At 39.6% G+C, this 10,220-nt stretch overlaps 1 protein-coding gene across 1 annotated transcript; it reads left to right on the top strand.

Annotated features, from left to right (window-relative positions):
- The first annotated feature begins 353 nt into the window (after window positions 1–353).
- LOC308689247 (tripartite motif-containing protein 16-like) lies at window positions 354–8,748 on the top strand. Its single transcript, XM_081362901.1, has 6 exons — window positions 354–1,034; window positions 5,922–6,017; window positions 6,103–6,336; window positions 6,810–6,969; window positions 7,387–7,434; window positions 7,663–8,748. The coding sequence occupies exons 1-6, from the start codon at window positions 456–458 to the stop codon at window positions 7,806–7,808; spliced, it is 1,263 nt and encodes a 420-aa protein (XP_081219027.1). The 5' UTR covers window positions 354–455; the 3' UTR covers window positions 7,809–8,748.
- The last annotated feature ends 1,472 nt before the right edge of the window (window positions 8,749–10,220 follow it).

The raw sequence follows: 10,220 nt of genomic DNA, 5'->3' as shown, positions 1-10,220 counted from the left end.
CTTAATGCTGTTGAACCTATAAACCTTCTCCATGTCCGTGCCACCACCATGTTGCCCGACTGAAAGAAGCTGCCATTTCTGTTGCACATGAGAAACATCAATCATCAAATGAAATTAAAGTAAAATGAAACAAATGACTTGCTTCTAGCTTCTGACCTGTTCCTCAATACTAGTTTGACTTGATGTTATTCATCAAGGAAACATTACTCTGTCATTCATGAGCTCGGGACTTGTAATTATGATATTTTTTGACTCCACTTAAAGGACACATACAGTAAACACAGCAGTAAAGTGTGTGTGTGAACGAGGAAGCTGCTTCATAGACACGCCTGTTTTACACACGTCACTCAAACACAGAACCAGGAAACTATTTCAGCTCCTCAGTTCAGAGAAACAGAAACTGAAGTGTTGTTGAGCTGTTGTGTGTTTGTGTCTCTCTGTATTCATGCAGTAAAATGTCAGAAGCCAGAATTTCAGTGGATCAGGATGAGTTCACATGTCCAGTGTGTCTGGATCTCCTGAAGGAACCAGTGGCTATTCCCTGTGGACACAGTTACTGTAAGATCTGTATTACAGACTGCTGGGATCAGGAGGATGAGAAGAGAGTCTACAGCTGCCCTCAGTGCAGACAGACCTTCAGTCCAAGACCTGCTTTAGGCAAAAACACCATTCTGGCTGAACTGGTGGAGAAACTGAAGAAGACTAAACTTCCTGCTGACTGTTACGCTGGAGCTGGAGACGTGGAGTGTGACGTCTGTACTGGAAGAAAATACAAAGCCGTCAAGTCCTGTCTGGTGTGTCAGGAATCTTACTGTCAAACTCATTTAGACCGTCATGAGGAATATCACTCTCGTAAACCACACAAAGTGATTGATGCCACTGGACGACTGCAGGACATGATCTGCCGTAAACATGATAAAGAGCTAGAAATGTTCTGTATTACTGATCAACAGTGCATCTGTGTGTGGTGTAAGGAGTATGAACATAAAAACCACAACACTGTATCAACTGCAGCACAGAGGACAGAGACACAGGTATGAAATGAGAGGGATTGATCACACAGAAATGAAAGTGTCTTCATTTACTCACTCATTTACTCACTTTCTTCTGTAGATTGTAAAGATGATATTTTGAAGAATGTCTATTTTACTCTATACATTGAAAGTCAAAGAGGTTCAAAAGTTTCAAGCTCCAAAAAGGATACAAAACATAGAAGTAATCTTAACCACTAGTGGTTTAAAAACGAAGTGTGATTAATTGTATTGACGTGCACTTGCAGTAAAAGTATATTTAAAAGATAAAACTGTACATGCAGATAATATAATATTACTGAAATGAAAGACCATTTAAGTGCACTTAAAGGGTCATGAAACCCCCCTCTTTCAGCTCAAGTCTAGCTCACAATCTTTTTGAAAAATGCAACTTAAATGGGCGTGGATGGCTGTGAGAAGAAGGGAGGGGGAGTGGGTGTGGTATAGCAAGGCAGGGGAGGGGAGAGGAGAGAGGGGAGGAGAGGGGAGGGGGGGAAACTGTCATCGCCAGTGGCCCATGCATATTGACTGTCACTAAAAATCAGTGGTAAAACGTGAGGAAATACTAGATTTTTTTTATAGCTGGCAAAGTTAAAGTCTAATGAAATACACGGACACCTTATTTTTGTCCTTTCAAAAGTAACTGAATGCCCTGCTACATATATTAGCCTACAGTAATCATAATTGTATTTAAAACATATAAATTGTTTCTATACACACTAGAAATGCATATATTTGAAAATAATAAATTTTCCGCTTAAAAAAAAGACCGTTATGTACATAGCCTAGATCTGCGCGCCCCCTAAACCCACATCATAGACCCACATGAGGATCTTTGTTGACATCTTTGTACGCATGCGCGAGTGGTTGTGTGGCAACAAATCAAACAGTATAGGCGGATCTTTTGTGACGTCATTGTTTATGTTTGCGGCGTTGCATCACGGGAGTCGTGTGGCAGGAAACACCGCTAGATATCTGTAATTTGATTGTTTTGCACGTTTGGAGGAGGATTTAGAGAAGAGGATGGTTCACTCTTGGTGTGTGGTCGATTGTACGGCTCGTTGGGGGCCTGATAAAAAGTTCTCGAATTCCCTCCGAAAAGGATCGCGATAAACGAAAGAAATGGTTGCGTGCAATTAGGCCATTGAACCTGGACGCTCCGAAGCCTGGATTCCTAACGTTACTGATCGAGTTTGTGAGGCTCATTTTGTTCATGGTAGGCAAAAGTCTTAGTGACTATGTATTTATAGAAGATTGAATAAAATAAAAAATAATAAAACTGAGTCAAATCAACCGAGGCATATGTTTTCGCGTTCTGATTCAGGTGTCCCAAACCGCGATCCACAGCACCCAGACTAACGCTACCGTATTTTCCGCACTATAAGCAGAGGCGCACCCTCAATAAATGGCCTATTTTATAACTGTTTTCATATAACGTTATAGGGCGCACCGGATTATAAGGCGCATAGAATAGAAGATACTGCAGTCAAACGTTTGACTGGGTTTGCGTTATGCAGTGGTCACCAACCTTTTCAAGCCTATAAGATCACATCCAAGTCCAAATGTAAACCAAGATCTTCCACTTGCAAAAAAAAATATATATATATATGAAAAAAACAAGTGTCTGAGCTGTAAAACCTTGTACTCGACGCGTCCGCATGAGCGCGAAGGTAATAAAAAATCTAATATCCGTCTGCTCGGGCAGATTCGGCTTAACAGCGCGCGCGCCTCCGCATCCGCAGATGCACGACTTTGAGCCGAATCTGCCCGAGCAGACGGATATTAGTACATCTCATCATCAGCCAGTTTGCGCGTCTAAATCAGTTGTATGGTCTGGTGTTCAGTCTAAAACAAAACAGTTGCGTCAAGTATAAATGCCTCGACTGTTTGGGGAGTTGCACGCACACTCACAGTCAGCGGAGATCTCATATGGGCTTTGAATAACTTCGATTTTGTCACCAATACAAATTTTGAGCTTCTCTCCAAACCTCCTCCGGTCTTCAGATGTTAAAGTGCTTATATATTGTGGATTTTGCCCGCTAACTCTCTTGAAAGTGCTCGTCGCGTCTTTACAGCCCGCAATACTGTTTGATTTGTTGCCACACAACCACTCGCGCATGCGTACAAAGATGTCAACAAAGATCCTCCTATTGCGGGCTGTAAAGACGCGACGAGCACTTTCAAGAGAGTTAGCGGGCAAAATCCACAATATATAAGCACTTTAACATCTGAAGACCGGAGGAGGTTTGGAGAGAAGCTCAAAATTTGTATTGGTGACAAAATCGAAGTTATTCAAAGCCCATGAGATCTCCGCTGACTGTGCGTGCAACTCCCCAAACAGACGAGGCATTTATACTTGACGCAACTGTTTTGTTTTAGACTGAACACCAGACCATACAACTGATTTAGACTTTAGACTGAACTGATTTGATTTAGCAAACTGGGTGATGATGAGATGTACTAATATCCGTCTGCTCGGGCAGATTCGGCTCAAAGTCGTGCATCTGCGGATGCGGAGGCGCGCGCGCTGTTAAGCCGAATCTGCCCGAGCAGACGGATATTAGATTTTTTATTACCTTCGCGCTCATGCGGACGCGTCGAGTACAAGGTTTTACAGCTCAGACACTTGTTTTTTTCATATATATATATATTTTTTTTTTGCAAGTGGAAGATCTTGGTTTACATTTGGACTTGGATGTGATCTTATAGGCTTGAAAAGGTTGGTGACCACTGCATAACGCAAACCCAGTCAAACGTTTGACTGCAGTATCTTCTATTCTATGCGCCTTATAATCCGGTGCGCCCTATAACGTTATATGAAAACAGTTATAAAATAGGCCATTTATTGAGGGTGCGCCTCTGCTTATAGTGCGGAAAATACGGTAACGTTAGTCTGGGTGCTGTGGATCGCGGTTTGGGACACCTGAATCAGAACGCGAAAACATATGACTTGGTTGATTTGACTCAGTTTTATTATATTTTATTTTATTCAATCTTCTATAAATACATAGTCACTAAGACTTAGGCCTACCATGAACAAAATGAGCCTCACAAACTCGATCAGTAACGTTAGGAATCCAGGCTTCGGAGCGTCCAGGTTCAATGGCCTAATTGCACGCAACCATTTCTTTCGTTTATCGCGATCCTTTTCGGAGGGAATTCGAGAAAACTTTTTATCAGGCCCCCAACGAGCCGTAGGCTACAATCGACCACACAGCAAGAGTGAACATCCTCTTCTCTAAATCCTCCTCCAAACGTGCAAAACAGTCAAATTACAGGTAACGTTATCTAGCGGTGTTTCCTGCCACACGATTCCCGTGATGCAACGCGGCAAACATAAACAATGACGTCACAAAAGATCCGCCTATAGAGATGGACAGTGGCATAGAAATCATCACAAATTAAGCATACGTTCCTTACACTTGAGGTATTATCGAAATATCAAAATTTTAATAACGAGAAAATAAACAAAATTTAACAAAAGGCAAGTAACACGATCAGGGTTACATTTTAGACACACACACACACACACACACACACACACACACACACACACACACACCTCTGAAGCGATAGAAAAGTCCTCGGAACCGCAACACTCGCAAGACGAAACCTGCAATGGTGTACAAGGCCGAAGTCCACCATTCTCTCGTTGAATGGTTGCTACACACACATAGTTTAGATGTGTCCGTGGTTGATGGCCAACCGCTCGCCCGCAGTCAGAGTCTAGCCCGGCCAGAATCGCGGGGAAAGATGCACTGGAACTTTTGCACCACGAAAACAAACGCGCGTCCCATCATTGCTCTCTCATCTACTACGCGATATCACAGTTTGACATGTCTGTCTTTGGAAAGTTCCACGTGGTGTAATGAATAATTAAGAGAAAGTGTCTTCTCATTGGATAAGAAAACTCAGTGCATGAATAATAATGAGACTCCGATGAGTCATCAAAGTGCTCTGGACATGATGAAGATTTTAAACACGGAAGATGAAAATAGCGGAAAAAAACTAAAATTTAACCATTTTCCCCCTCCTATTAAATCTAACAGATGCTAGCACTTCAGTGGTGTTCAACACACATACCAGCTGTTAAAATCTCAGAAATTTTGATTTAGGGTTTCATGACCCTTTAAAGAGAGCAAATGTTCATGACTGTTTCACTTAATATATACACTAATGTCAAATTAAATGTTTTACTTTAAAGCACCTTTAAATCATTTTTAATATTTCAATGTGACTCTTTTGCTCTGTGCTTTAGATAAGTGCACTTATTTTGATGTGTTGATAAAGCACATGTAAAGTACTTGATTATAATTACAACTGTATGTGTTATTCGATATATTTAATGTTAATTTATTTTTAATGTACAACTTCATTATTACAGTATATTTTTGTTTATCATAAATGCTTGTCTGTACAGATGACAGTACACTTTAACTATATTTTTAAAAGAATAGAATTATGAAATAACATTTGAAGAAGTACTTAGAAATCACTAATAAGTTCAGCTAATTGCTTTAAATATAAATTTAAACTATAATACATTTTCATATAATGGCAATTAACATGCAACTACGTGTCTGTAAACATTACGTTCAGACTTAAGTATATTCTTTTAAAGTATATTATTCACATGCACTTTTTTTAAAGGAATGCTGCTTTTAAAAGTATTTATTTTTTTAAAGGACCAATTTTGATTCACAAATCAAATCAAATCATTGATCAACTCATGTACGCAGAGCCCAAATCAAAGATGATGACGTCAATAACATCAAACTTCACTGATCTGTGGTTTGAACCTTCAGTATAAACTTGCCATGCTAGATCTTTAACCCTTATTGTGTGACAGTAGATTTATGTGTCATTCGCTGTCATTGGTTTGTCCTCCAGAAACAGCTGAAGGAGACGCAGATGAAGATCCGTCAGAGAATCCAGCAGAGACAGAAAGATCTTCATCAGCTGAGAGAGGCTGTGGAGTCTCATAAGGTGAGTCTGGAGAAGAAGAGAAGTGTGAGACGTCTCAGTTTGGACTCACTGAACTCACTGTGTGATTGTGATGTGTGTGTAACAGCGCTCTGCACACACAGCAGTGGAGGACAGTGAGAAGATCTTCACTGAGATCATCTGCTCCATTGAGAGAAGCCGCTCTGAGGCGACACAGCGGATCAGAGATCAGGAAAAGACTGCAGTGAGTCGAGCTGAAGGACGACTGGAGCGACTGGAGCAGGAGATCAATGATCTGAGGAGGAGAGACGCTGAGCTGGAGCAGCTTTCACACACACACCATCACATCCAGTTCCTGCAGGTAACAGAGATCTAGAAGAACTGGATCATAGTGGACTTGAGCAAGAGACTCACAGAGAAACATTTCATGAGAGAAGAATGAGACGAACTTAAGCAGGGCAAAAAAACACTCTAAAGCTCAGCTATTTGCATTCAATAACAACATTAAACTATTCCACATTCATTTAACTGCAAATAACATGCAATTAAGTTTCTGAAAACATTACAGCCAATCTGCACTTATATATTTTTAAAGTATATTATTTCTGTTACAAGTACGGTACTTTCTTTTTCACAAGGAGTGTAAGTGTGAAATACTGGAGTTTGTAGCATTAAATGATGAATATGAGGAGAATGTGCTGATTGTGTGAAAGTGCTGGATTGAAGCGAGTCACTGAAGAGAAGTGAAGTCAACAAGAGCCGCTCAGATCTGATATAGTGCAGGTTATTGGCTGAAGTGTGGAGATGATGAGTTTTGATTTCTGTTTTCTGTAGAGTTTCCAGTCTCTCTCAGCACCTCCTGAATCTACAGACGAACCCGACGTTTCCTTCAGTTCTCTCTCCTCTTTTGATGGCGTGAGAGAATCTGTCCGTCAGCTGAGAGACAAACTGGAGGATTTCTGCAAAGAGGAGCTCAAGAAGATCTCTGATAGAGGTAAAGTCCTGCGCCTCGTTTATACAGACGTGTGAAGAATGATCCGAAATGTGAACGTACAACAGTTTCTGAAATGTTCCTATGATTTATAAAACATGCGCACAAATAATTTTCCTAAACGCATTCCACTTTATAAATCACAGTTCATCTTTAATTCAAGTGCATCAACTCTACAGAACAGCCACAAACATCCCTTGATGGTTTAGAAGTAATAAATACTATGAATTTAAATTGAAATCCGTTGAAATTTATGATTGAATCCGATACGTGTGTTTTATATATGAGGCATCTGGAGATTCTTCTGTTCTCAGAAATGAGTCCTGCATCATCTAATATCAGATTAGAAACGTCTTAGAAATGGATGTATTTTATCTTGTCATTTCTCTTCACACTGTTCATGTCTGTTCATTTCCACAGTCACTTTCACCAACATGAATCCCAAGACCAGGAACGACTTCCTACAATGTGAGTCTCTAGAAAACAAGCAGAAAAACTCACTGAATGTGTTCATGTTCTTCCTGTAGAAGGAGAAATAAATCATGATAGAAGAGTTTTATAATTGATCGTGTAAATGATGATTTGCACAGGATATCTGATCAGCTTTACTGAGACACTGATGATACATTGTTCAGATACATTAAAAGATCAGACAGATTCATAATTCCTGATTCTGATGTGTTTTCTCTCCATCAGATTCCCATCAGCTGACTCTGGATCTGAACACAGTGCATAAACACCTCAGTCTGTCTGAGAGGAACAGAGTGATTACTTACACTAACACACAACAGTCGTATCCTGATCATCCAGACAGATTTGATCACTGGCGTCAGGTGTTGTGAGAGAGTGTGTGTGGACGCTGTTACTGGGAGATTGAGTGCAGTGGTGAATATGTGTCTATATCAGTGTCATATAAGAGCATCAGCAGGAAGGGATCGGGTATTGAGTGTTTGTTTGGACATAATGATCAGTCCTGGAGTTTGTTCTGCTCTTCCTCCAGATACTCATTCTGGCACAATAGCATAGAGACTGATCTCCCTGTAAAGCCCATCAGCAGAAGAATAGGAGTGTATGTGGATCACAGTGCAGGAACTCTGTCCTTCTACAGCGTCTCTGACACAATGAGCCTCATCCACACAGTCCAGACCACATTCACTCAGACGCTCTATCCTGGGTTTTATGTTAATTATGGATCATCAGTGAAACTGTGTTGATGTTTCAGAATAGACTGTAGAGAGATTTTACCCATAATGCTTTGAGCTGATAAATCAGTAACAGTGAGATGTTACAGAGACTCTTATTTTAATTTTCATTAATATAGCTGAACTTTAGTGTTTTAGAGTCTCTTACATTTTCACATGATTTTTGGAAACCTCAAAATGTGAGTAAACAAGATGCAACAATGTTAGGCTATATCGTTCTAATGTTAACAAATTCACAAGATTTTGTTGCTCTTGATTTATATAATCCAAGTTGCCAGAATATAATATTACTAAAACAACTTGTCTTTTCTATGAAGTAATACAAGCTCAGAGACATTTATAATCTTTTGATGTTTTTGATGTACAGTACACAGAGTGTCTTGACTTGGTGTTCTGGATACTGACAATTTATTTATTTATTTTTAAAGTCCCCCTGTGGTGAAAATCAAGCTTTTAATGTTCTTTATATGTCTATGTGGTGTTTTTAATATGCTTTGAGACAAACCATGTGTAAATTCATAAGTTGACACCATTGCTGAGTATTTTCTCCTTAAAACTGCAGTGAACCAAAGACAGTCTCAAAAACACGTTTGAAATCGCTGGTGTTTCTGATGTCACAAACTACCTTGTAACCAATCAGATCAACGTGTGATCGTCAACCAGTGGATCTCTGAGCTGTGAGTGAGTGGAGGCGGGGCTAATTTGCATATTCATGGAACCATATACGAAATGAGGCAAGGGTGTAGAGTTACATTCAAGCTGTTTTAAGGCATGAAACAGTTTTTTTCAAAGGAAAAAAACATTTAAATGTGTCAATTTGGTGAATTGAAATTCAAATGTGAGTTTTAAGGGATAAAATGATTGACTACAGGGGGACTTTAACTCTTTTCAGACAGATTACTATGTGATAATGCAGCTGTTTTATTCACCTATTCATCAAAATCAAGTCAAGTCACCTTTATTTATAGTGCTTTTTACGATACAGATTGTTTCAAAGCAGCAGTGATAATATTATAAATATATAATATAATTATAATAAAATTATATTATATATAATTTCAAATATATTAATATCTTACACGGGGGTTCTTGCGAGTTTTTGCACTCTGCTTCTACGGTTTTTTAGTGCATTTTTGTGCTTTTGTTTTTCTTGAAAGGGACAATAAGTAACTTTTTAGGTATTTTATTATCTAAAATCAATATTTTTATTCATAAATATGTCCTCAATGGTGTCCAAATACCTCTGCCAATGATCTGACTTATCCTCGTAAACGAAGAATTTATTATCTTTATATACATGGGACGGGTAGGTCCACGGAGGCTTCCATGTAGTTCCGCCATCTTGAAAAACTATAATAGCAGAGAGGGACAAAAAGTACTAGGCCAACGCGTTTCCACAACGCGTTTTCGTTCAAAGCCCGCGTCAAGTGACTGAAACCAGCAGAAACGGAGCAGAGCAGTGAGAGGCGCTTTTGTCACTGCCCCGGCAAGTTTAAAAGGCTGCACTGCACGGTTAAGTCAAAGGATAACGAGTCCTCTTAGTCGAAAAACTCCACAATAAGACCGTAAAAGGAAACGTGATCGGAGATTACAAAAACAAGGGTTATTAGCTATAATGTCGGGATAGCTAATGCAGGAGAAAGCTTTCAAAAGAGACGCTGAAGTTGCCTGCTTTCTTATCGACAGGTAAGTCAATGTTAAGGTCTTAATTACAGGCTTTTTATTTTTTTATTAGCCTATATAGACCAGCGTTTCCCAGCGGGAAACTGTGTAAAAAAAACAAATCTTTACCATCAATCTCGGATCGTCGGAAGTCTCTAATAACAACAAATAATGCGCACAAATTTATAATACAAATGCAAATCATAAGTTTTTGGCGTTGAATTGCGGAGGTTGCGCTTGCATGTGATTTTATTCCCGTGCCTCATTCCCAGTGCGTCCACATAAAGCTGCCTATTTTTCATTGATGCGCTTACAGTCAAATACACACGAATTGTCACAACGTCCGTCTTGCCGCGTATTCACATCGGTTGTGCTGCTGTCAACGCAACG

Source organism: Scardinius erythrophthalmus, assembly GCF_964197995.2.
Source record: "Scardinius erythrophthalmus genome assembly, chromosome: 1".
NCBI classification, from domain to species: domain Eukaryota; kingdom Metazoa; phylum Chordata; class Actinopteri; order Cypriniformes; family Leuciscidae; genus Scardinius; species Scardinius erythrophthalmus.
This window is presented reverse-complemented; position numbering and strand designations above follow the sequence as displayed.